The sequence below is a fragment of the Takifugu flavidus genome, chromosome 11 (genome assembly GCF_003711565.1).
Source record: "Takifugu flavidus isolate HTHZ2018 chromosome 11, ASM371156v2, whole genome shotgun sequence".
NCBI classification, from domain to species: domain Eukaryota; kingdom Metazoa; phylum Chordata; class Actinopteri; order Tetraodontiformes; family Tetraodontidae; genus Takifugu; species Takifugu flavidus.
This window is the reverse complement of record NC_079530.1, coordinates 14445531-14472172: the sequence shown is the minus strand read 5'-3', so window position 1 is coordinate 14472172 and position 26642 is coordinate 14445531. Positions and strand designations below refer to the sequence as shown.

The following is a 26642-nucleotide window of genomic DNA, read 5'->3' as shown; positions in this document are numbered from 1 at the left end:
GCGTTTCCTGTGACTACGACCGTGAAACCATTAAAAACATAATAAATAGCATCTTCAAACACTAAAAGTAGGCAGCAGAAGATTTTTTGTTTTATTTCAATAATACTGAACTCAACAAAAACACAAATGCTTGATTTTGCAAAAATGAAACGTAAAATAATAATTACAGAACTCAAGACTTGTTTAGGCTTCCTGTGTATCAGACGCTGTTCTAAAGTTTAGTCAAAACATAAAAACAAGACATGAAAAAAAATGCATAAAATGTTCTTTTAGTTATTAAAAAAAATTAATTTCTTTTCCATAGCTGCAAAAGTTAAGAAAACAGATGGATTTCTTAATAAAAACATTGTCAAAATGCCTAAAGGCAGTAGATAAATCAGGATTTTTCTTGCCTAAATTATGGCACACATTCGAAGGCATGGAATTTCAACATGGAAAAGCACAAACATTTTCAAAACAAAAAAATTACTGCAGGCTTTGAGGCTAAGCAAACATTATGCTTATAAAGTGCTATCATGAATTATAAAAGATTTACGGTATATAATAATTGATAGATAATCTGAGCCAATACTGAGAAGAGTTTGGATGAACACAAGTGGAATAATTTAAGATTTTATCTTCCAAAAATATGCCACAATATTTATATGAATCTGTACGAATAAATACTCTCTCCACAGTGTGTTCAGTCCTTCAGGGATCCAAATGACAAAATAATTCATCCATATATGATACAAATCAAGACATTCGGACACAACAGTTCAGTTCCCACCACCAGCATTGAGAGGGTCATCAAATATGCTGCTGGAGTCTGCTGCTGTACTGGTTTTCTTTGCTTTGCTGGAAACCTTTGTGACTGGTTTTATTGTGCTTGAAGAAAAGATGTCATCTTCAGAGGACAGAGAAAGGGACATCAGACTCGTTGATGGCTACATTGAAGCAAAAGAATTACTATGTGTGTTTGTGAGGCAGCTTACCCATGTCATCATCGAATATTGACTTGGGCTCCCCCTTTGTCTTGGACTTCTGTTTTGGTTTGACAGTATCAGTCAGGTCAGCAAATATGTCTACGTTATCATCAAACAAGTTCGCATCCGTGGCCTTTTTGTGCTTCTTTTGAACTTTAGGCACAGCGGTTACTTCGTCCTGCAGACACAGAAAACCACACGGTAAAAACGGGAAACTTTGTGAACACTGCAAAGATCATTAAATAAAAATCTCTCCATATACCTGGAAGATGTCCAGCTTTGAATAACTACTGCTGTTCTTGAATTCTTTACTGCTCGTGGATGTGGGGGTGGAGGCGTTGCTCACTCGAAAGATGTCCTCATCTTCATCCTCTTCCAAAAAGGAAGCGGCCTTGGCCTTCTTATTGGTCAGCCTCGGCTTGGACGTTTGGAAAAGGTCGACAGAATTGTCCTCAAAAATGGACGGAAATGTGCTGCTGTCTTTGTCTTTCTTCTGACCTGCATCACCCACAGCCTGTGTAGTCTTTACGGTCTGTCTGGTGGGGGGTGCGTCTACGGCTGACGTGGACCCAAACAGGCCGTCGGAGGCAAAAAGGTCATCTTCAGACGTCTGCAGCACATTGGTGCTGTTGCTGCCTTTAGAGGACTCGTCAATTCCAGCATTTTTAGTTCCCGGCAGTGTCACTGTAAGAGGAGGGGGGGTCACTTTGGACAGAGAGGAATCTGAGGCAGCAGGCAAATCTGTGGAGACAGCTCGGCTCGATTTATCTTCTGAAGATAAGACGAAACCAGACGGTTGAGAAATTGGCAGCACAGCATTTTCTTTTGCTGCAGATATGTTGGCTGCCTGTTGCCTTGCTGCTCTGGACTGGGGTCTACGCTGTGCAGAGATTTTGGCACGAGTCTGCGGGACAGAAGATTCGCACCAGAAATCTAGGCAATTAAAACGAAAGCACAAAGGAATGTGGACCTCACCTTATGGGCACTCGGTAGTGTTGAGACTTGGACTGGAGCATCAAAGCTCACTCCTTGCTCTGAGCCTGTCTGGGCCCCCACCGGAGGGAAGACAGAGCTCAAGACGCCAGAGGAGGATTTAGAGGCTGTGCCTGGCAATAAACCTACAGCCCCAGGCCGTCCGGGGGCGGCCCCAGGGAGCAATGCAGCAGGGTTGATCGTCAGACTGGCCTGAGTGATAAAAACAAAACAATACAGTCATTTATCAAGAAAGATAAATACAACGATTGAAGATCACCAAGAGGAAAATAAGCCATGACTGCTGCTGGAAATGAAACAGCTGCAAGATATACTGAAACAAAGCCTCCTAGCTTGAAAAGTCTTTAGGCAATACAAGCGAAACTATGCTTGCCATGCTGTGTTGCATTCCAGCTTAAGTGTGAAAAAGCCAAGATTAACGATCGTTAAAAAGGAGCATGCCAGTACAAATAGAAAAGATTTTTCCAGGAAGAGTCAGCATGAAATATCAGGAATGAAGGCATTTAAGTCATTAAAATATTACTTGAAGTTTCCCAATCCTTGTTGAGGACTCTTTAGCTTTTACTGGACTTGATGGGAGTTTCTGCGAGGTTAAATCACAGCAGATCCACATCACATCACACCGTAGTGTTAAATATCAGCTCAAATACAAAAAAAACAGTCGCTTCTACAGCAGCCTCACCTGTGGTAGAGAATCTACACTTGAGCCACTGCTATCAGGTTTATGGGGTTTATCTGATACTTTCTGTGGAGAAAATGAGAGGAAATTCCACTTTCTTGGAAACCAGAAATACAGAATTACAATCATTGCAAATACATATTCAGCTTTCTACCGGAGGAGGAGGTGTAGGCTTGACAGAGCTGAAGAGGTCGTCCTCCTCATCCTCATCTGCAAACAGACTTTGTGCTGCCGGCTTCGCTAGGCTGACCTTGGAGCTCTAGAATTTGAACAACATCCCATTTGCTTAGACTCCAGTGATGCAGACAGAAACGATAAAGGAACACAAACATTGAATCGACTGACTGCGGCTTTCCCTGAGGTGGCAAAGAGGTCAACATCTGGGTCGTTGTCCCTCTGCTGCGTCTGACTGAACAGGAGCTCCTCGTCCTGAAACACCCCTGTGCTCTTGGCCTGTGGTTGCTCCTCTGCAGGCTAACACACGTCAAAAACATCACACAACTTTAAAGGCAGCGTAAACGCCACACCGGTGCAGACAAGCTAAAAAGGTCTTCACAAACCTTCACTGTGGTTTTAGTGTTGGGTTTACTGGGAGTAAATTTTGGTTCATTCCAATCAGACTCATCTTCCTCGTCGTCATCAAACAGACTAAAAGTGTTTCTTGTAAATTTGTCTTCCTTCTTCACGTTTAGCGGTGGGCTGTCCCTGCCGAGGAAACCATCACCATCGTCGACTTCGTCCAACAGCTTTGTCTGCTTGCTGCCGACCACGTCGATCCCTCCAAAAAGGCTAACGCCTCCCACGGGTTTCTTTTTACTTCCACCACTCTCAGACAAAGGTGATGAAGGGACTGTCTTGGCGCTCTTTGTTGTCGGCTCGTTATGTTCTGAAAGCCTCTCCTCTTCAGGAGCCCAAGAAGCTGCAGTTTTTTCAGATTTATCGACCGGGGAAGATGTCTGAGAAGACACAGCAGGGGTCTGAACAAAATCCAGCAAAGTAAAGAAAGAACAAAACAAGTGCGTTAACTTAAATATCATCCCTGTCCTATGTGCAAATAATAAGACATTTTTTATAAATGGTATTTGAAAATAAGTTAGCACACTCACATGAGCAGCAGGAGCAGCGTTTTTGTTGACAGCGGACTTAATCCCAAAAAGGGAGCCGTTATATTCATCATCCTCATCCTCAAACAGCAGAGAGACCCGCTGAGCCTTCTTCTGACTATGATGCACAAGAGAAGAAGACGATGTCAGAGTGAGCTCGATAAATCATTCTGTTCTACATTCAGTGATGTAAAATGAAAGTGAACAAATGAAGGCCAAACTAGCAGTTTGTTGCGGTCTCCAAACCTGAGACTGAAACACAGTGGAACCTAGACAGTAGGTGACCTTTGTGGCTTTTTGCCGTTTCCTGCAAGCAGAAACTCGCAGCCTTGGAAATATCAGTGTGAAGGGGCCAGCGTGTGCTTGCTATGGTAATAATGGACTCTATATGAAGCGAGATTTGTGCCAAAGTTTGTCACTCCGGAGCAGATTTGCTCGGTCCAGTCATGTCCGTAGGCGACTGAACACCCCCAGCTCTGCTTCTTGAGAAGGCAGCTGGCTGAGCAACAGCTTGTGTTTGAAGGCCTTGAGGATGAATATATCAGCGCTGTTGGTTCTAAAAACTGAGGGCCGAATACCTCGACTCTTGTTTTGGAGAAAAGAGGTCGTCATCGTCTTCATCATCAGCATCAACAAAGAGGCTACTGTGAGATGATTTGGCACTGGGCAGACTGGAAGGAGCACTGGCGCTGGGCTTCATCCCCCCTGAATTGACCTCTGGTTTCCCAGCGCTACTTTTGGAGGTCATCCACTGGTCCTGTTGTTCGAGTATTTACAAAAGGAACATATAATTTAATAAGAACTCTGCCTGCAGCAGTAAAAACATCTAACGTTTTGTTCATTGTACCTCGTCATCGCTGAAGAGGGAACTGGACACAGCCTTGGTGGGTTGTGGTGTGGTGGCCTTAGCCTGATTACTTTTTGGATTAGATTTTACTGCGGTTGCAAAAAGATCCTGCAATGTAGGAAAAATCGGTTTGATGCATCTTACGCCGTCATACAGTTGCGTACCAGTGTGGGAGATATTATGATAAGCATTATGATACTGCTATTATTACCTCTTCTTCCTCATCATCAAATAATAAGCTAGCTGCCTTGCTGGTTTTGCCCTGACTTGTAGGTTCTGGTTTAGACAGACTCTTGGGGATGGCAGGAAATCCCTAGAAAACGCAGCACAAATACATAAATATTATTATAAATACCCAGCATATTATTAACTTCTCCCAGTAAAATTTGAGGGCTTCACCTGTGTGTCTTCATCATCAGAGAAAAGGCCTCTTGTCTGTGGTTTTTGAGGCAGCTTAACAGCAGCTTTCCCAACACTTGGAGTGGGACCATTCTGAAATATATACAAACATAGAGCACAGAATTCTACGTTGTGAATGGTGGCGTCTCCTTCGCCTCAGGTCTCGGTGCCCAGCCATGTCTCAGCTTGTCTCGGCTTGTTTGTGTGTGTGGGTGTGTGTGTAAGTGTGTTGTATGCATGTGTGTGTGTGTGTGTCCTTTTTCTTGATTTTCTTGTTCTCTTTGCTGTTTTTATCCTTCATGAGGCACTTTGTGCTACCCAGTGTATGAAAAGTGCCATATAAATAAAGATTGAATTGAATTGAATTGAAGTTGTATTGAAATGAATGTTATAGTGCAAAAAGTAAAGCATTTTTTTGGTGTGAAAGGCCAGAAATCTATAAAGATGTGTCCTCATGGCTGCCTGCATGTACGTATTCTCCGCATACTCTACTTCAGAGCAGAAAAATATTTTCCTACTGTACACTTGATCTAATGATTAAAACAAAAAGTAGTGACACCTATAACATCCAACCACGTGAGTCAGAGCACAATTAGACTTAGTCTGGTCTCCGCAGGCTGTTGTGGTCACATGTGCCCAACAAACCTTCCTGTTAGAATGTAAAAGTACTCTAAATGTGATTTGGTATGTATTAGTGAGTGATGTTTTCAAACCTCTGATTTCTCTGACTCCTCGCTGGTGGACGGGCGACGTTTTTTCAGTCCCTCGCGGAGCAAGCTTTTAGTCCCAGGACCAAACATGGAGATTGCCCCAGCTGGCATCTAAAATCAACCAATAATCAGCATCGGGACTGTTTCCAGACCATCACACTCCCTCAAAACTAAGCTGAATTTACCTTCTTTTCAGGATGTTGGCCCGACTCCGCCGCTATATCTTTCTTGCTCTGAGCTGGTGCGCTGAACTTCTCACTGAAAATGTCACCATCCTCATCATCGTCAGCAAAAAGGTCAATAGGTGTCTTGGTCTTGGCTGGCCCAGCTGAAAGAGAAGGCAACCAACAGGCAGTGAAAGGAGGCGTGAGGATTCCACTACAATGACTTACACACACTCACCAGAGTCAGACTTCTTTGCTGCTCCCACCGAAGAAGTCGTCATCATCTTCATCATCCTCGAACAGCCCACCTCCAGCAAACCCAGCACCGGGGGGATGTGGTCTGGGGGGAGCCGGAGTTCCGTTTTCTTTGCTCCCCACTGAATCGGAGTCATTCCCTGGAATGAAGAGGTTGTTTTCTGATGAGGATAAACAGAGGTTTGATGAGCAGGTTCATAAAGACAGCTTATAAAGTATCAATTTAGTTTTTTATAAATACATGTTATACCTGGGAAAACTGAAATGCCGCCTGCCGGAATCTTCTTTCCAGGTTTGTCAGATTCTTTGAGAAAAAAACAAGTGACTGTAAGCATCATTAAACCAGGACCTTTTTTTTTTTTCTAGAATTATCCTCTGACACAATCCATCCTAATCATCTCTTCGACTGCGGCTGTTTTCATTGTTATAAATTCATCTTCAACTCTCTGCCGCCGAGCGTCGCCGTTACCTGCAGCCTGAGCTGTGCTTTTCACGCTTTCATTCAGCAGGTTCTTGTCCTCGGACGCTGGCGGCTTTGGCGCCTCAGCGAAGAGATCTCCCTGTCACCCATAAGCAGGAAATGACACAATTCACACGCCGTCTACAGAACAGCCTCCGCACAAAGATGACTTAGACTGAACAAGATGGCAATCGGGGGAGATTCCGTTTAAAACACCTCGTCATCGTCGTCAAACAGGCCTCTCCCGCCACTGAAGAGGCCGCCCTTCCCACCAAACGGAGAGAAGTCGTCATCGTTGTCGTCGTCGTCCATCTTCGGAGGCTTGAACATGTCGTCGTCGTCTTCATCAGCTGTGGATCAAGGGCAGTGAGGGGGCATTGGTATGGAGATAGGAAAGGATGCAAACGAAAGACAACAGGCTGACTGTCACTGATGATGATGATGATGATGATGATGAATGAAGTTCATACCCTGCGGCTTCGAAGGCTTTGGCTCTTTCCTGCCTTTACTTTTCTTCTTAGATGCCAACGCTTCCCAGAAAGGACATGGTAGAAACAAAAAAGCATGAGCATGCACATGCACGGATGGCACTCAACATGGGAGGGAAACAGATGTTCATATAACAGGATTATCCATCGCGGCAGTGACTTACAGGCACGATCTCCCTCCGCTTTGATGGCGGCGTCTCCTTTGATCCGGGCTGCCAGTTCCTTGGCAAAAGATGACGAGCGGGTGTTCTGATAAGAGGAAAGTAAAATCAGCTTCTGAAGTCAAGGCCAAAGGGGCAAATATTCAGAAAAAGCCCGAGACGATATACTTCTGTGTTGTCTTCTTCGTCGTCGTCATCATCATCCCTGTCTGATTCTCCAAATATGTCCGAGTCTTCATCCTCTTCATCATAACTCACCATAGAGGATTTCTGTGTCACAGCAGGAGGAAAATTCCAAGAACTGTAACGTTATTCAGTTTAAATGCATTTGATTACGTGTATATTTGCAGACGCGTTACCTTCTTTATATTATTGTGACTTATTTCTTCCTCTTGGTCCAAATCCTCATCTGATTGCTGTTGAAAAATAAAAAGGATATATTTTTTCCCCACAAATAAAAAAACAACACTATATTTGCTAAAAATCCCTCTTACAGTCACTTCTTTGCCATCTTCACTCTCAAGAACGCTGTCTCTGTCACTGTCCACGGACACTTCTGGACAATCAGACATGAACGTGAGGGAGAAAATATAATGTTACAACACCCCGAGAACCCATGATTAAAATTTTACCGTCGCTTGAAAGGTCCCCAAGTCCGACGTCATCTTGTTCCATGAAAGTCCGAGAACCAATCAGGTACGGGAGCGGTCTGTCCACGTAAAGATCCTAAAAGACAACACTTACAACTTACACACATGTTGGTGCATTTAGGTGAAGATATGTCCTCATTTCTGCTATAGATTAAAGCTTCTTCCGCATTCTAGGCACACCTTAGGCTCCAGAATGGCCTCCACTTTGTCTGTGACCTCCTCGTCCTCTGAATCGGAATTTCCAGCTTTAATATCCAGATGCTCAAAGGCAGAGTCCAGTACTTTTAGGCCGTAGTTCACAGCTTCCTGCATCTTGGGGATCAGCTCTGCCTCTTTCTGCTCTCGAGTCTTTTCCTAAGATCCAAACATTACTTGCTGAGGGCAATTAAGGGCTGATTTGTAATGAATGGAAAGGCAGAAAGGCGACACTTCTTCATACCTGCTCAGGCTGCTTCTCTGGCCCATCAGTCTTAGGGATGTTCTCTTCTACCTCTTCATCGTACACTCTCTGCAACAACAAAGACTGTTTGACTTCCCTGCAAAATTATGGGAAAAGTTTTCCGCAGCACAAAAGAGTCGGTTGCAAAGTTGCACAAACAACCAAAACCTCATAGAAATATGAGAATAAAAACACTTTCAGTGGTATACGTTACATTTTCTATAAACTGTGTGTTGGAAAGCATGAGGAAGTCATTAAAGACAGAGTGCAAGCGGCTGTCTGTGGCCTTCGTGTCGCGGATCAGACTGTCCAACTGCTTCTCAATCTCGTGCGTCTTTGACAGCATTCTCTGGGAGAAGTCTTGGAGGGAGAGGAAAAGCTGGAAAAACAATTGGGAAAAAAAATATAGTAGAAAACATACTTGAGGTATACAGATGAATAAACGTACGGCACTTAAGTGGCAGCTTGGAAGAAAAAAATAAGGAAAACTTGCTTAGTGGCCCATTTTAGAGCTAGACGAGGAGGTTCGGACTTACCCCCGAGTCGGCTGCCAGGGACCAGTTTGCACTGTTCTGTCGCATCTCCTCAAGGGTCCAGGGTCTCTCCCACATCTGAGCATCTTTCTGTGAGCTCGGGCCATTTGTGATTCCCTCCGACAACCCGCTCATCTTCAGCCAGATCACAGTTTGGTATTGATGCAAGTTAATAATTCAGAAATGCTTTTGAAAAGTTGTAAACAAATGGTTAAAAAGAAGGCTCTTCTTGAGAAATAGTGCGTTTCTGAATATCTCAACTACATTGGCGATGTTGGAGTGAAAACCCTAAACAGCAGTGGCGGCTTTATCCTCGTGGAACACCTCCAATGTGACACCATAGTTCTGTGATATTACAGCACCATTTTTTTCCATTTACTCCAAGCAAAATAACACAAAAATCAAAAAGAAACCTCGCCGATGGCTGTGATTGAAGCTGGCAGAACAGTGCTGTCGTCTGATCAAGGCTTTAAATCTCCTCACAGTAAAATAAACTAATAGGCCATCGTTTGTTTGACTGCGGGTCTTTGCTCATGTGATCTTTGCCTGCATCTACTTACAAAGCCTCATATAACCCTTCCTGACGACTGTTCGCGGACTTGCAACTTGCATCGATCGCCTGTTTTTCCTCGTAATTTGGGGAGTTTGTGCACATCGTTTGAAGGATCGAAATCGCGCAGAAGCGGTGCGAGTAATCACATTTTTGCTGCACTTCCGACTCATGACTGCCACAGCTGCAGTAGGAGACTCGGGCTTTCGCAACAACAAATTGCGAAAGCGAACTTGCAACGTTTGGGAGCCACAATGAAATTCCTTGAATTTCGTTTCCCCCTCGGCAGCTTTGAATTTCAAACGAGACTTGTCATCTCAGGGAGACAGCGAGGACTGTTTAGTTAGCAGCTACTTTGACTTAGCTAGCTGGCAGCAGCAGCCCTCGGAACCGCGGCTCCTGGCAGCAACAAAACAATTTAAAGTGTTTCCAGGCCTACCCTGAAGTCCTCCGGTCAACCTCCGTCCACAATGGTCACCTGTAGCCCCGAACGGCGTAGAAAACGAGATCGATTATGCTAAATTCGGCCCTTGCCTCATTGGTCTTCTGACAGGTCAGCCATGTTCTGTCTGCAGACAGTCACCTGACTACCGTTGCCATGGAAACCAGTGAAAGGGGGGCGGAGTGGAACGGACCGAATATTCAACCAAAAGAGAAACCTAATCGATTAGATGAGGATTCTCCGATGGATATTTATGTGAAGTATTAAAACCACCGTAATAAGTCTTTTTCTTGACAGCTAACACCGTCCCTAAATATAAAAAGTTATATATTTTTTTAACAATAACCGAACTTTATCCACCCGAGCGGAAGCTTTAAAATGTGATATTGAACTTGGTGAACCGACACTTTCTTCAGATAGACATTTGAATTCTGCATTGATTTCAATCAATGACATTTATAAAAGGAAGGAAAATGACCTTAAGAAAAGCCATTTAGCCTTCCCTGAGAATGCAACAAGTGCAAAAGCATTTTGTTCATTTACGAAAATAAAAATCGAATCGTCACGCATATTTAAGTCAATTTATTTCCAGTGAAAAAAGTACAGGCTTCTTTATTATAAACATCTTTAATTAAAAAACAAATAGAAAATATAAACACTGCAAACAAGTAAAACTCTGATAAACAACATATGTAAATATAGGGTGTTCAGTGGAACAGTTAAAAAAAATATTACCTTTGCCCTGAACAAACCCAAAGGTTCTTCAATTTAAAACCATACAATTAAAATATTCCCCGAGCATCTAACCTAGGGGTGGCAATACACAGGCTGTTGCCCGTTAACTCAGGAATAGGGCAACGGAAAATCACGGTCAGCCTCTTCTGCACTCATCTGCCCCGGAGAATCCTGCCCTGCTGTCCACCCTTTTAAATCTGCTGCTCCATCAGCTTTGTCTGACTTTGTGTCATCCTCTGTCTCTTGACTGTCACTCATGGCGTCTTTTTCTTCATAATTGTCATCCTCAGAGTACACATCTTTCTCTTCACTGCTACTGCTTTCTTCTTCGTTTCCCTCCACGGACACAGGCCCCTCTCCATCGTCACTGCCGTCCACTTCCTGCTCTTCTTGGCTGTTATGTATATCTCCAGGCAAAGGTTTCCAATAATCGTACAGCTTTCCCTGTGGGAGAAAAGGAGAGTATTCAGTCAGGGGACTGCTGAAATGTACATTTTATAGCAAATCTAAAGAATTTTTTCTGAAAGAATCAAAAAGACCACTTTACATCGAGAGGTTTGGTCCTCTGAAGGAGGATCTGCCACTTGGTGTACATTCTGGCAACAAGGTCCTTCACCTGGAGGGAGACCAGAGCGGAAACAGAGGAGAGGACTGTTATGAATACAAATACTGTTAATGAAATATAGATAAATATGTAGCGACCGCTGGGAAATGAGTTTGATGCATTTTATGCAGGTCATGGTGTTTGACTCCACTTGCTTACAAAAAAGCAACTAAAAGAATTGATGTTGAGCCAAAACTCAATCCGTTCACAGAAGTAGCTCCTTTGTAGTAGCTTATTCTGGTTCTGTCTGGTTAACTCAGAAACTGCTGCCGACTACGGATTTCTCCTGTTCATTGTCACTGTTGTATTATGTGATTAATGGGTTTGGAACTTGACTGCGTGACAAAATTCCTTCCGGATAAAAATCACAAAGCTCTGGATTTGTCAAGGCTGCACGACATTTTAACTGAATCTAAATGAAAACACACGATTGCACACAAACACCAGCTGGGCTTCTTGCCGTGGCGCTCACCTTGCTCCGGTAGAGACATTTCCCGCTCTCCCTGATGTTACACTTGACGTGAGTATCCAGCTCGGAGCAGAGGAGCTGGACTTCCATCTATGACCCAGAAAGAAAAGCAACATCACGATGGGACGGATGATTAATCGGCCACACTTCAAACTCCCAGTAGAAAGAGTAAGACCGGGCTGACCTTTTGATTGGCTGAGAAGATTAGCTGAGAATTGGTCGCTTCATTTGCCAAGGTCAAAAGGCTGTAGCAGAGGTAGTAGGCCTAAGATGGTGGATAAACCATTCAGTCATAACAGCGTCCAATGAAACAGGTCAACCCAAAATAAGGACCTTTACCTCCTGGTCGAGGGTGGCCGGATCTTTCTGAGTCCTGCTCGAGGAGTTCTGCAATTGTCTGAGGAGCAAGGAGGGTCGCATCAGGGGCAGATACGGCCTAAGCTCCGAGAGCTGTGTGAGGGAGGGAGAACTAACCATTATTGGTGAACAGAGGAAGCCAAGAAAGCTCTCCTGGTGAAACAACAAACCTTGAACTCTCCCGCTACCGGCCTGTACGTACAGTGTCCTTTCAGTAGCTTGGAGATCATAGACAGACTCAGGTGTTGGCGCAGCTGCAACACCTCATTCCTGACAGAAATGAACACCGTTATTATGTATATGAAAGACGGCGCAGCATAACCGTCCAGAGGGGAAACCCAGAACATAGGAAAATAATGGCGTACTTTCTGCGCACGGTGTGAGGCAGCAGTTGGACTATCAGGCACATGTTGTGGTGGTCATCTGTCAGATTAGTGAGAGCCAGACAGATCCGAGGCAGCTGGAAACATGACACATTTAAAAAGAAATATATAATCAACACTTAATGGAGGATTTTTGCATCGCACCAGAATTTGTTGGAAAAAGGGAATAAGAGATATATGGACTGACCATGGCTCTCCAGTCTCTGATATTATACAAGATTTTGTACTGCAGAGGGTACAGGTCCACGCTAGGTTGCACGATGAGCTGCGTGTCCAGGCTCACTGTGTTCACCACAGTGAGCAGCAGGAGCAGCTCCTCATCACTGTAGGCTCGTGGACAGAGGGTCATACAGTAGGACAGGTACTGCAGAGGGGAACACAGAGCAAAGAGCAGCTGAATGATGCTTTCCTGTCCCGTGTGCATCTCCCAGAGACGCCAGGAAACAATTAATATCACTTATTTTTGTTCATACCTTCAAAATGTTGTCGTAGTTGTATTCAGGGAAAAAGGCCTGGTCCCCGTCAACGGAGCTCTCGGTTGTGATAATATTCTCCTCCCTGCAAACACAGATCAAGTGTTATCGGCCTTAAACTTAATTATAATGGCTCGCACACTGAGGCGTCGCAGAAAGGAATCAGTTACTTACAACAAGTCTCTCTCTGTGAATGAAGGCTGCAAATTCTCCAAAGGGAAAAGAACAACAAAAGCAGCTCCCATATTCATCAGGGCCAGTGCAATATCGGCTAAGGTGGGCATCCATACTTCAAAGTTCTGTCTTCCATTTCTCCCTGAAACAGGAAAACCATGCTGAAATCCCCAAACGGGGAGTGAGGAAAATCCAACAAGCTAATGCGCGTGCTATGGGACACTGACCTATCTGATAAGCAGCAGTGCAGGCAATGTCACACAGAGCCTTTAATGCCTTTTCCGATACCATCCTCTCGTTATGGACCGACATCAGCTGATGAGATCAAGACAGAATCACTGCCAAAGCTTGAGGGAAGGGGAAAAAAAACCTGCCAGCATTTTAAAGGGTTGATGCGGTACCTTGAATAAGAACTGGGAAACCTGTGATGGACAGGGTAAGTGGCTATTGAAGACGTCCTGGAACATACCGACACAAACGTGCATCTTCAGCTGAGCTGGGCTGGATCTGAGGGGAAACAAAAAGACCTGCCATTTGCTGATCTTTAGCTCCAATTCTTATCTGCTCCTCATTCTGTTTAATCAGTGTAATAATGATTCTTTATTTCACTATAGTAATACATGCCATCTGTACAAAGATCCTTTTGTTCTTCATATAAGGGAGTATATCACTCATTGTCACTGCAGTGCTGCAATTATTGTTATATAATTATTAGGGGTTATAGCCTTCACAGCTCAGGGTCACAAAGCCCTTTACAGGATATAAGCAGCAACTCCTGCAGACTCACACTGTGGAAACTTGTTTGCGTTGTAGCTCTTTTATTTCATTTTTATACTCTTACAAAAGAATGAAGTTATCTCTTATTTGGCTTTTCCTCGTTATATTCTTTATTCTTGTTGTATTGTTTCTCATTACTTGTTAATGCTTAATGTTGATGTGTGAGCTTGTAACCCTCTATATTCAGGATGACAGGGTGCAGCTGCTGTAAGGAGTATTAGGAAGTGACATTGACTGGCGACAGCGCTGCAGAGCATGACGCAGGACACAGAAGCAGGAGGATTTATTCTTTTATGTGTCTGTTTATACCATTTATGGAAGAACGTGCAGGATGCGAGCCAAGATAACTAACCGGTGAAGGCCTACTCATATACTCACCACTATGGTTTACATTCTTTGCTTTGTATGGAATCTTGTGTTTCCCCCTCCCCTTAGGCACATTTGAATTCTGTGTAACTAGGGACCTTCTAATCTCAATAAAAGAAGGATGGCGGAAGATGTGTCTCAGGACGTGTTGGAGATCTGTAACTGAGCACATCTCTCCATCCTCCTTGCTGCAAGTAAAAACTTAAAGCTGTTTGTTTCTCTTGTGTTTTAGTTTATTCGAGCCTAACACACTGTTAACCTAACAAGATCTTAACACAGAACTTACATCAGAAGAGCTCTCTGTGTCCACTCCTTTAAGTGACCAATGCACGTTTTGAGCTGCAGCGTTTCCTGGTTGAAGATCCGGCCAAATCTGTCCAGGTTAAACACCTTCTCTCCCGGTGGAACGTCACGGAATGCATTACACGTCAGTGAGTAATGCTGGAGGAATTCTCTGAGAAACAAATTGCAACAGTAAAACACCAAGTGAGGTTCAGGGACAGTGGTTCAGCGACAGGGTCCGCTCGCTTTATTTTGCCTTACTGCTGCTCCGTGTTGATCTCCTCAGGTTTTTCACACTCGGCTATTTTCAACAGGCCCTCTTTACACTCCGTTAGCAGCTGTTCCTCAATCTCTTTAGCTCTAATTTAAAGGGATGAGAAATTTACTCCTCACTTGCAAACACCAAGAAGCACCATGCCTTTTTCAGCAACATACCTCTCAGTGGATTTCTTTTCTTGTAGCATGTGATCAAGGGTATTTTTGTAGATGCCTGGTTGTGTGACAGATGGCAACGGCTGCTGCGGAACATCTAAACAAGGTTTTTTACCTAATAGGGGTGAATGACACATTTGTCCTGAGGAGCTTACAGTCTTTGACTGGCTGGGATGTCCATGTGTACTAGGCTCCGAGGAGATTTCCTTCTCTTGTGTATCAAGTGGCTTTGCAGCACAATTCATCATCTCATCTAAAGACAATAGGACCTCCTCCTCGCTGCTGTTGGAGCTCTGGCTTAGATCCAAACCTAATGCAAACTGCAGGTCTCGGTTCAGCTCCACATCCAGAGGATACTCATTACTCTCTCTGTCTGCTTGGTTCTCCTGGGGTGGAGTCTGAGAACAGTGAGCTGGAGATGCTTCCAAGATGGTGTCAGATTCTGCAGTGCAAGTTGTCACATCCAGATTCGACATCTGTTTCTCTGTAGAATAAACAATCTCCGTGCTTTCCCGCTCAACTGTGTTTTCAACATGCATCTGTTTTAAGCTATCTAACCCTAACCCTACACTGGGAGAGGAGCTTTGGGGTATCAAAGGGGAAGCTTTTTGTCGCGATCCAGTACCTGGGCTCTCTTTTCTGATTTTTAAATTTCCCGTCACTTTGTTACTGGAGATGGACACAGGTTTGGGTGATGTGACAGGACGGGCGACTGTGGAGGAGGATTTATTAATAGTTCCATTCGATTTTGGAGTCGGAGGTATAGCCACATAGGTCAATGGGTCCGGGGTGAACAGGTCCCCTATATCATCAGGGGGCCCAGAAGACCTTCGTGAGGAAACACTTGTCTTCCTTTTTGAAGCTGTTTTGGCAGAGTTACAGCGCGTCTCCCCCACCGCGTCACCCCTGCCCGAGTTCTTTGCAGACACCGATGCATTATGTTGAGGACCAGAACTGTGGCTTCTACTTGACTCCAACTGCTGTGCGCTACCAGTGTCCTTCTGGGAATTCTTGATTGAAAACGACGTGTTTGCTTTTCCAGAATGATCCGTTTCCGGACTATTGAGTTCTGCCATGCATCTGTTATCTGAATTTGGCCCAATCTCCAATAATGATATACATTTATTTGGAGTCAGCCTTATCAAAGCTTGCAGCACACCCACTGCTGGTTGTTGAATTGTGCACGAGTTCGGTAACGCTGACGAGCAAGATGACTCTGTGCTCTTACATTTGGGTGAAGGGTTCAAGTCACAAAGTGGTTCTTTGCGAAGCTGATTACCAGTGGTTCTGGAGGAGAATTTAGGGTGATGCTCTGGTGATGCCACAGATGAGCTGCTGCTTGAGATGCCAGGACTGAGTTTTGGTGCGACAGTTTGCTGGTTTTCACTGCACAATTTTTTGGCACCGGCGTCACAAAGCTCATATTCTCTGTGCCTCTTCTGAGATGAACGGCTGAAGCTGACTGTAAAATAACAGACAAAATAAATTAGCAAATGTAATGCAGGTAGAATATCAATATGCCTTTTTGTAACAAGAAATAAACAATTTGTCTTGCAACAAAAGCATAATATCACTCTCCACCGTGAGCAATATTAATAAAAGTTTTAATTTAAAATTCTCCATTGATCAAAAAATAACGATTCAGTAGGTGTGACCCAAAAAACCCGCAGCAGACATGTCTACTATGCCTCCAGTAAAGACACCGTGATCTCTCAACCCTGAAACAGCCCAGGAACAACTTCAACATCATTCCTTATCTTTTAAAAAAGGACAGAGATGAGTTGTTCAGTTAGGATTCCAACATTTCTTTCATATCCTATTTACAGAGTAAAAGGTGCTTATAAAAAATGTTTTTTTAAAACTTTATTACTGAGAATGATTAATCCAGATCCACTGGCCTGAACATCTTTATTACCTGGACTTTCACTGGAGCGCAACCTCTTATCTCGTATCTGCTAAAAGAAAAGCATACTGGCTTTAGTGAAGTGAAACTATACAAGAATGGATGGTTTTAAGGAAGGAAAATAATGTATACGCAATAAGACAACATATTAAGATTGAAAGAGACAAATACCTTATGTGACTTGTGTCTCTGTTTCTTTACATTTTTGCTTCCAGAATAGGAGAAACTTTCTTTGGATTTGGTCTTTGAGTTGTTCCTGATGTGTGAGGGCATCGAGTGACGTTTTACATCTTTGAATTTAATTTTAGGAGACGTAGAACTCAAAATCACGGACACAGGGGCCTGTGATTTGTGATTTGCATTGTTATTTCTTGGGGAGCCAAGTGTAAATAGTGAGTTATTCCCAGAAGATCCAACAGACTGATGCAGAGGAGTCAGTCTGTGTCTTGGGGTGGAATGGAGCCCATTTATGGAGGGAGAAAAGCTTTCACAGCTGCTTGGACCTGAGGCTGAAGAACATACTGGCTGCTGCTGAAGAAGAAAGTGCACGCTCTTGCTGCACAGCTGAGGGCTCTGAAGAGTCGTCATTGTCCCCGGGGATGGAGGAGGAACCTTATCGGGGACCTGACAGTGCTTCATCGTAGTTTCCCTGAGAGAAGATGTCATATGGGGTCGAGATTGTTTCAGGAGTCCAACATCTTTCACTGGAAGAAAAAAAACCCATCAGCCTTTCCAAAGGTTAAATAGCACTGAAAGCACCAAAGCAAAAAGGTTCATTTTTGTGCTTATGGCTTCCAGACCACTGCTTGTTTTGCACAACAACGGTTATATTATCGCATTATTAACTAATTATACACAATTACTAATCTCCATTTGAAAATGCTATGCGAAATGAGTGATGCAGAATAAATAGACTGTATGTTGACGTGCTGGGGCTCAAACTCACCACTAGTCCTCGGACATTCTTCTTGAGTTCTGAAAGAAAGCAGGACAGAAGCAGAATGACCACCACCATTAACCAAACTCCGTAGCTTATCAGCTACACAATTCTAAATAAGAAAATTCATGATTTGAAGCAGAGGAACGTTCTGGAACTGCCAAGACGAGGAGGAGATCTGCTAATTGGGGCTCGGCTGCGATTCAAAGCATGCAAAGTGAAAATACCGGCTCAACGGCAAATATGTTACACATCAGGCAATAGACTAAATCTTGTTTCATATAATATCAAGGCTGCACAGTGTTAAAATGTCTGCACTAAACGCGGTGTCACCCCCAAATTATCTCATACAAAGATTTGAACTTTATATGGCAACAATAACTGTAGATGCAAGTAAAAACATTGGTGATCCAAGGTCTGTCAACTGGACTGGGTTTCTTCTCTTGAAGACGTTTCGCCTTCTATCCAGAAGGCTTCTTCAGTTCTGAAATCGCTGGGGAGAGAGCTTGAAAATATGGACCATTAGCATGCTAATGGTCCACAGGGGACCATAGAAGAGAGAAGAAACCCAGTCCAGTTGACAGAGAAAACTACCTTGGATACAATGACCTGGATGACTGAGAATTTACACAGACAAACATTGGTGATGTAAACTTGTTCAAAGACTATAACAACTTGCAACTGTTATTCGTTAGAGTCGGGTAGTTCGGAATATCCTCCCTTCTTTGTGAATATATCCTTTAACCCTTGTAGTTTAAATAATTTTTCAGTAAAAACGTTAAAGCTAAAACATAGAAGTTAGCACGGCGCTAATCTAGGAAGCGCTGATACGACTTGCCTCTAAACAAACTCAAACTGATTTTCAAACAAACTTGTGTTTTATTACCGGGTATCGCCTAGATTTTCCGTTTCTCTTATCATGCTGAAGGTATGGTAGGTCGTCCATAAACGGTGACATTAATAATAACGGGGATAGAATCGAAACTACAATCATCTCTCCCGCCTACAACTGGAAGAACATAGCGCTATTAAACGATCAACGAAGAAACGAATAGGGCGCAATGCATCATGGTATTCATTTTCTTCTTCTTTGAGTTTATACTGTGGAAGCAAAGACGCCACCCTGTGGGCTTGATAGTAACTGCAATACCTTACAGTCTGATTTTTAGATAATATACAATAACTTTCGCCCATCAGGGAGTTGGAGATAGAGGTCCAAGTTGTACTTTTAATGGAGGTTGTAATTTTAGTTAAAATGTTCTATTTCTAAATGCACAATGTAATATATATATAAACGAACTTATCTTGGAGATGTTTAAAGTATCTACTTATCTGTCTTTGAATGATCACAACTGATACTCGATGGATGAATGCTCGTTTTTTCACAAAAACATGACTTGCTTTAACACTCCATTTATAGTCTTTATGGTGGAAACAACAGCAAAAGGCACTGAAACACAGATGACAACAGAGCCAAAAAATAACAAAAGTTGACAAAGTTCACGGCACTACAGTAAAACCAGGGGACAGAAATACAGAAAATAGTTTAATTGCTTCATCACAATCCACTCTTTATTACTGTTAACACTGAGCCAAACTGAAGGAACAAACAACAACGATGGCAGTAGGACACTGACAAACAACATTTATGGAAAGTTCCACCTTGTTCTCAGGAGGCTGCTTAATCACATCTCATGGGAATGCATCCTACAGAGGCTAATACGGAAGCATACGCAATACGTTTTCAGAACTACCTATCTTTATCATAAGTAATGGTATATTGGAAAATTTAGGGATTATTTATGAATGTCTTAGACTGTGTCCATATGAAATCAGATTTGAGCAACTGTCTCCTGACACCACTGCCAGGATTTCATCATTTATGACTCTTGCACAGTTGTTTGTAAATTGCACTTTTAATATAAAGTCATATAGAGTTAATGGGTAAATTTGTTTTTCACTTTCTATAATGTATATATATAGATATATATTAAGTTTTAAAATTGAGTGAGCAGATTTGTAGCTAAAATAAAATAGATTTACCCTCTCTTAACATTAACATTAACATTTTGGCCCTCAAATATAAGTGGTCCACCGTCTTCTACCTCCATATGTACTGCAGGTCTTTGACAGTCATGTACAGTGCTCCCAACATGTGTTACAGTGCAAAATAAATCTGCTTTTAGGAAATACTAATCTTGGGCCAGCAACTCTCTCACACGCAGACGGATTTGCTCTCTATTTCTTGGCCTTTCCCTGAGCAGCGACAGCTTCCATGGCTTTGCGCACGGTTTCCTCGTCGCCCAGGAACTGCATCGGCTTCACAGGCTTCAGGTCCTTGTCGAGCTCGTAAAGGATTGGGATACCAGTCGGGAGGTTGAGTTCCATGATTGCTTCATCTGTCATTCCTACACAAGAGAGTGCCGATTATAACGATGCAAATTGTTTCTGTTTTTCCCCATTAGGGCAAGCAAATGAACAACTGGCATGTAAACAGTGGGAGCACTCGTTACTCTCAACACTGAGAAGTCCTCAAACATCCGAACATTTGGGAGATCCTACTGTGCCACCCACCCTCAAGATGCTTCACGATCCCCCTCAAACTGTTTCCATGGGCAGCAATGAGGACCCTCTTCCCCTGTTTGATCTGAGGGGCGATCACATCGTTCCAGTACGGCAACGCCCGGGCGATGGTGTCTTTGAGGCTCTCGCAGGAAGGAAGCTGCTCCTCCGTCAGGTCTGCGTAGCGACGATCCTGCAGCCAAAAACAGCCCCAGCGAGTGAACAGTTGGGCCCGTCATGTCGTTTGAATGTGTGAATAAAACGAGGTACCTCTGAACTTTGAACTTAAGCCCTTGCAGCATACCAGTCATACATTAACTCACCTTGGACGCAGTATTGGGTAATAACAGCGGGTTGCACGCTCCCAAAAAAGTCAAAGCTCTCTCTTCATTGTGCTATGTGCCGTGCAAATATATTTTCATCCTTTCATAATCTGACCCGACTGTGCTGAGAAGAAAAGCACCACCTTAAACGTACACGTTTCACAACCTATGCTGATCTCATTCATTGTGCAGATTGTTGGTCAATGTGTGCAGAAGTGTGTTGTTTTATCCAGAGACCAACAAAGATCTTTGGTTGCATCCTGCCGTACAGATATCTTATCGTACCTTGCTGATGATTGCATAGTAGTCATGTTCCGGACCCATTTGGGGAGGTGGGATGTCAAACGAGCGTCTCCAAATCTTCACTTGGGCCTCCCCGTGCTTGGCGGCGGTTTCAGCCTTGTTTAGCCCGGTCAGGCCTCCGTAGTGACGCTCGTTCAGCCGCCAGGTGCGGTGAACAGGCACCCACATCTGGTCAATGCCGTCCAGGACCAACCACAGCGTCCTGATGGCCCGTTTCAGGACAGAGGTGTGGCAGATGTCAAACTCAAACCCAGCATCTGAGAGAGTTAGAATTATGACAAAAGGAAAGTGTGTGAACATGTCTGCTGCAAAAAGAAACATTAAGCAAAATTAAATATCTAAATTAAGCACAATCCTGAATTGCTTAGTCACTTAGCTTTGACTATTTTTTCCCCATCTGTTGAGTCGTCTATTGTCAGAGAGGAATCACATAGAGAGATCCTCTTACTTTTACAATTAAAACAATAATTCGATTATAGTGCGCTGGAGCTCTGCGGTAGAACTGCCCGACTCTTCGAATTGTAAATGCATCATTTTGCACATCATCCATTCATGACGAGCCCATGCCTGGATGCACACTGGACTCTTGCATAATCATCAGGAAAACGGGGATCCTATTATTGCATTGACATTTCCGTTATTACAATGTAACGCCAGTTCCTTCTGACCTTTCAGAGCCTGTCCTCCCCTCTTGGCCTCTGTGACTCCGGTTTCGCTCAAATCAGCATCGAACCAGCCGCAGAAACGGTTCTCCTGGTTCCAGTTACTCTCTCCATGACGAATCAGCACTAATTTGTAGGCAGCCATGATTGAATACGAGCCGAATTGTCGAGAACTAAGAACTCGCTGCAACAGCTAGCAAAACAGTCCGCTGCTGTCAAACTGATGAAGGGTTTTCAACGCAGTAGGCGGGTTCCTCTTCGATTTCCGGGTTCTCGCATCCAATCAGAGTCTCCAATCTGCGCATGCGCCTTTCTCGACCAATGAGGGCGTGAGGCGTCCCCTGACCTTCAGACTGGACAAGTGCAGGTCTGGTCAGTGCTGCCGGCCTGTTCCTGGGTTACACCATAGCTCCGTCAGAACTCTGAATAAGAAGAGAGACAAAATTAATTTGCAATTCATTTTTTTAGATGTACTTTGTGAAAGACTTCACGTGAATCTTAAATTTGTTAGCGCAAATTTGTGAATGCCTTGAAACAAGCCATTATATATTTAGTCTGCACGGATATATTTATGGGGATCTGCTCTCATCACATACATTTCAGCGTTCGTCTACTGTACTTAATGTTTGACATACTGTATATGAGGTCCAGGTACGCCGCCTAGTGGACAAATGGCGTTGTGACTGGTCGATGCATGCACAATACATCTGGTTTTTTTTTATAACTTCACAAATGCAGTCGCCATATTTCAGCAGAGGAGCAAGTATTTTTTTAAACTCATAAGCTCACCTTATTATTTAAGATGTTTTTAGACATTTTCTTCTCCATCTGAGAGTGTTTCTCCTCAACTTGTGGTGGCCTGAGAGCAGCTATGACGTTTAACATTTTAGTGTTCTGCTTCAAGTGAGGAACAATTATAGCTGATGGAGGAGTTGCTAACCTAAGTGTCTCACTGACTAAACATTCCATAAATGACAGACAGGAAGTGAGTGAGATCATCCAACAAGTGATCTGAGTAACCCTTGTCCCTCCTTTACCTCAGACTGTCCCAAACTTACCCATTCTGCCACGCACACCCACCCTGGTGGACCTGCAGAGTGAAGGAAGCAGTGGTATTTTCACAAGGCTATAAATAGCAGCGTTTCCAACCAGTGCCAGATATCGCCTTCTACATCATCTGCTGGTTCCAGACTGCACATTAAAGCTGCTGTTGACAGATGTGAAATCATTGTGGTGGCATCGCCATATTAGGAAACTATAAACTGTCTCCACGGCTTTTACAGAGATTCCATCCTGCCGCAGTCAGGATACGTGAATCTGAGACTTATCTTCACTTCTTTCCTGTCGCTGTGTCTCCCCCTCTCATAGATCTGACTTCCCAGTCCTCCCTTGGTTCCAGTAAAACCCCGCATCCCTGACTTAGCTCCTTCTTTTGCTCTCCTTTGCATTGGAATGTACATCTCAGCAGTATTTGATGAGAGTGTGGTTAACCGGGCGCTGCGGCACGTCTGCGTTTTCGTGTTTCATGTTCACACAAGTCGCCACCCAAAATGAGTCAGGGTACGAGGGCTCTGAGGGAGGAAGAGGCAGACCTGCCTGGGGACTGGGCATTTCCCACACAGCCTGTGGAGGCAGTTATTACATGTTCAGTACACACCTAGGACAGCAAAAACAAAACACCTTCTCTTGGAAAGTAAAGTACAGCGCTCCCAAAGTGTATCTTCCCTACCCAGTTCCCATCTTCTTAAGTGTGCTTTTAACAAACTACCCTGGGAGTAATCAAATCTTTCATTTCTTGTTTTTGGTTGTCCTTTTGCTTTATTTCCTTTTTAACATATCATAAACATTTGGAAGGATCTTAAATCAGCTCATGGTAAAATCCTGCACTATAAAGAAGGCCCATGGGCCTTTGGAAGGGGCTACAACGTTACATTAGTTAATTGGCCAATATGGTGCTTTGAATGCGTGCGTGTCATTGATGTCACGAAGTGAAGAAATATGATGACGTCAGTCTCCATGTGTCCAAAACAGATCTTTCCTATTTAATTTTGGTATCAGGTCTTATTATCTTCAGGCGCTGACACGTGGACAGGACGGCTTTTCTCCAAAAGGGGGGAAAGCTGTTTGGGAGGGGTCCCGCTCCTTAAGAAGTGTTAAGTTTTAATCTGGATATGCAGCTGCTTTACGTTAACCCTTCTGCTCCTGTACCTCTGGCCGCACATATCAACGCCACAAACATGGGTTCTAATGGTTTCCCACGGCTCAGAGAGGTGGGGAAGCTCTAATATTCACGCGCTCGTGCAGTTTTCTGCTCCTTTGCTCACTTTCTTCTGCCCACACCACCAGTTTCCAGTGTTGCTGTCACTTTAATGGTAAAATCTCAAGCGTTTTCATTGCCACACGTTCATATTCGATTGTGCATCTGGGAACTCTGACAATACATTTTATATTCAGCTGGTGCTTGTAAAAAAATAAAGCAACCTGCAGCCTTTAGCCACACAAGTGCACCGAGTATAGAAACCAGCCGACAGATGTGGAGTTGCTCTGCATCAGCTGTGGTGCTTTGCTGCAGAATGCATGAAGACATCCAGAACTTCATCTATTGAATCATCTTCTTACATTTCCATTGGCTGAACATTAGCCCACCTCCAGCACCCCAACAGACTGTTCCGGTAAGCACAAGCCCCTTCCCTCCCCCCCACATTATAACACACACACACTCTCTGTGGGTGAAGAGGGAATTTTTGTCACACATCCTCATATATCGGCTCCCAGATGCTCGTTTGTTCAACATTGGCCTCATCTGCCTGATTATCCTGGTTCCCAGTGAGCTCGCGTCCAGCCGAGTTTACCATTCATGTCCCCGGTGTGGTCACAATGTGGTGGAAATTGTTCCCAGAGAACCACCTTTTGGATTCTACAGACCGGTTTGAAGAGCTTCTGCGTTAGCTTTTATGTGGTAAAGTGGCATAGCCTCCAAAAGCACCCTGCTGAATTACAGGGGCTCCCCCACCCCGTTTAATCCTCCAACAGGAAGTTCCTGAGGGCTTTCATCGGCGTGTCTATCTAAAGCTGGGATTCATTTGGGAAAAGCCACTGAAAAACAAAATATGTGCACGCGTCCCAGCCCCCCCCTCCCCACCAACCGCTTGACAAAGCCTGTCTGGACACTTCAAACCCTTGAAAACATCTCAGGGTCTTTATTTGTTCGCTCGTGGGGGTTTACAGGAGAGAGACACACACGTTTTAGTCTGGAGCACCATCACATCTGCACCGTGTTGTTGTTGTCACGTCACTACGAAAGCAGCATTCTTGCGCGCTGATCTAATCACAGGTATTTCAGCGGCTCATGCGTTTGGCAACTTCTGAACAGAAACATAAAAATATAGATTTATAAAAGTAGCAAAAAGAATCCACTGTTTAAAAAATATAACTCATGTGGAGTAAAAAATACATGTCAGGCAAACAAAGTACTGAAGTAACACTGATATAGCGTAAGTACACAATATTGGGGATTTTACAAAAGATTACCAAGTGAGGGAAGGTCGAAGGTAAAAGAAGTCATTAACAATATTCATCCTTCCAGTCGAGCCCCCATCCAGGACCTTCTGGGGAAGAGATTTTTCTTTTTTTTAAAGATATTGGGGCGGCAACAAAGAAATGAAAAACGAAATAAAAAGATCAAAACAAAACACAGTGAAATGAACTATTCCTCATCTTGTTGTGGACAACCTTGCAGTCCCTCCCACCCTTTTCTCTTCAGCTTCTTCAGTTGACTGTTTGTTCTCCCCGGCACTTCCTGCACCCCCCGTAAATGACCGACAGGACGTAAGCCAGGCAGCACAGGCAGGCGAACACGGCGGCCGCCAGGTAGACCCTGTACAGGCAGTGGTGCTTGTACCGGTCCACGGTGCAGTACGCGTGGCGATCCGTCTTGTAGATCATGACCCCGATGGCCGGCAGGTAAAGCGTCGCGGCGGCCACGTCGTGCGCCAAGTTGGTGCACAGCCAGCGCTCCCCTCCCAGGAGCGGGACCAGGTCCTGCTTCCCCAGGAGGGTCAGGAAGAAGAGGGCGAGGGTGAGGAGCCAGAACAGGACCGCCACGAACAGGACGAAGTGAATATATCCCTCGTATTTGTTGGCGGCGATGGTGACCCAGAGCCCGGCGCCGAAGACGATCTGCAGGATCCGAACGATCCCCAAAAAGCTCCTGAGGAACCTCACGACATTCCCCCTCACCTGCGGCTGGGTCGGTTGAGGTGGCATCTCTCTCCTCCTCCGGTCACGGTCGGTCCCTTTTCCCGGACAGGGCGGGTGCTTTCTGCCAGCTGCAAACAGCTGGGAAAGACAGATGCAAGGAAACCCCCCGAAAAAAGAGGAGAAAGTGAAGTGAAGGGCCGCGCTCGTTGCTGTGCACTGCTGGACAGAAGAAAGGACTCTCTGTTCTTTCCGCAGCTCCGGGTTTTTGAAATGAAAAACCTTCTTGTAGGCAATGTTTCGTCTTTTCCGTTTCCTCTGTTGAATGTAGCATCTGTTTGGAGGGGCTGGGTGATGCATAGGGGCTGGCCTGTAATTCAAACCCGGGGCCCCTCCTCTGCTGGACTCATCCACGGTCACTCACTCTTATGCTGATGTATATCCACGTACTTTTCCCTCATGGGAGTGTGACCTTTCACCTTCAGTGAACCCCTCCCTTAACTCGGCATTGATCGATGCACTTTAATCCGAGTAAAAGTGGCGTCGTTATACATTGAAACAATCAGAATAATGGTGCAAAACTAAACCCAAAGAAGTCACAGAAAGAATGTTTTATGGAAAATGTGCTTTTGCGCAGTCGTGCTGCGTTCACGGACTCTGATCAACCGCATTCTAGCCTCTAAATACTTACAATTAATCTAACAAAAGAGCCTTTGCCTGTTTATCACCCGGATCGCGTGCGTCACTGCGTGCGCGTGTTTTACGTCTGCCACTCGTCTCGTGCAACTGGGACCCATTGACGTCAGTGGATTTCTGCGTCCACACCCTACGCGGTTGAGGGGCGGGGCGAAACGCTTTGGCCCCT

General features: G+C 44.3%; 4 protein-coding genes across 6 annotated transcripts; all 4 read right to left on the bottom strand.

The window, feature by feature from the left end:
* Window positions 1–68: 68 nt before the first annotated feature.
* On the bottom strand, window positions 69–9983 carry washc2c (WASH complex subunit 2C). The gene is given in 32 exon segments (XM_057047641.1): window positions 69–886; window positions 975–1143; window positions 1228–1869; window positions 1941–2150; window positions 2482–2541; window positions 2641–2703; window positions 2792–2896; window positions 2983–3111; window positions 3198–3614; window positions 3744–3858; window positions 4319–4497; window positions 4588–4695; window positions 4799–4900; window positions 4987–5079; window positions 5700–5807; window positions 5882–6024; window positions 6099–6115; window positions 6117–6276; window positions 6366–6419; window positions 6585–6675; window positions 6792–6925; window positions 7046–7105; window positions 7228–7312; window positions 7393–7494; window positions 7584–7640; window positions 7719–7780; window positions 7857–7950; window positions 8055–8228; window positions 8314–8382; window positions 8528–8692; window positions 8850–8981; window positions 9836–9983. Coding segments are annotated over 31 exon segments (4227 nt in total). The 5' UTR covers window positions 9836–9983; the 3' UTR covers window positions 69–758.
* A 422-nt stretch (window positions 9984–10405) lies between these two features.
* On the bottom strand, window positions 10406–18782 carry slf2 (SMC5-SMC6 complex localization factor 2). 3 transcript variants are annotated; one of them, XM_057047015.1, is made up of 19 exons: window positions 18617–18782; window positions 17740–17768; window positions 16965–17497; window positions 16806–16845; window positions 14894–16352; window positions 14720–14818; window positions 14463–14630; window positions 13435–13540; window positions 13261–13348; window positions 13034–13175; window positions 12860–12944; window positions 12574–12750; window positions 12369–12463; window positions 12174–12273; window positions 11986–12096; window positions 11831–11911; window positions 11650–11736; window positions 11121–11189; window positions 10406–11017 (listed from the first exon to the last, which is right to left on the bottom strand). In XM_057047015.1, exons 1-19 carry the CDS (start codon window positions 18649–18651, stop codon window positions 10682–10684), a joined length of 3840 nt encoding a protein of 1279 aa, XP_056902995.1. In that variant the 5' UTR covers window positions 18652–18782; the 3' UTR covers window positions 10406–10681. The 3 variants fall into 3 exon arrangements, with proteins under 3 accessions (XP_056902995.1, XP_056902996.1, XP_056902997.1); XM_057047016.1 differs by having other exon boundaries at window positions 16806–16842; XM_057047017.1 differs by having other exon boundaries at window positions 16965–17491; window positions 17743–17768; window positions 18617–18775.
* A 345-nt stretch (window positions 18783–19127) lies between these two features.
* Window positions 19128–21879, bottom strand: LOC130533524 (phosphoglycerate mutase 1-like). The gene is made up of 4 exons (XM_057047018.1): window positions 21587–21879; window positions 20901–21175; window positions 20305–20485; window positions 19128–20138 (listed from the first exon to the last, which is right to left on the bottom strand). The coding sequence occupies exons 1-4, from the start codon at window positions 21723–21725 to the stop codon at window positions 19969–19971; spliced, it is 765 nt and encodes a 254-aa protein (XP_056902998.1). The 5' UTR covers window positions 21726–21879; the 3' UTR covers window positions 19128–19968.
* A 2876-nt stretch (window positions 21880–24755) lies between these two features.
* On the bottom strand, window positions 24756–26339 carry marveld1 (MARVEL domain containing 1). Its single transcript, XM_057047019.1, has one exon. It carries the CDS (start codon window positions 26135–26137, stop codon window positions 25349–25351), a length of 789 nt encoding a protein of 262 aa, XP_056902999.1. The 5' UTR covers window positions 26138–26339; the 3' UTR covers window positions 24756–25348.
* Between the last annotated feature and the right edge of the window lie 303 nt (window positions 26340–26642).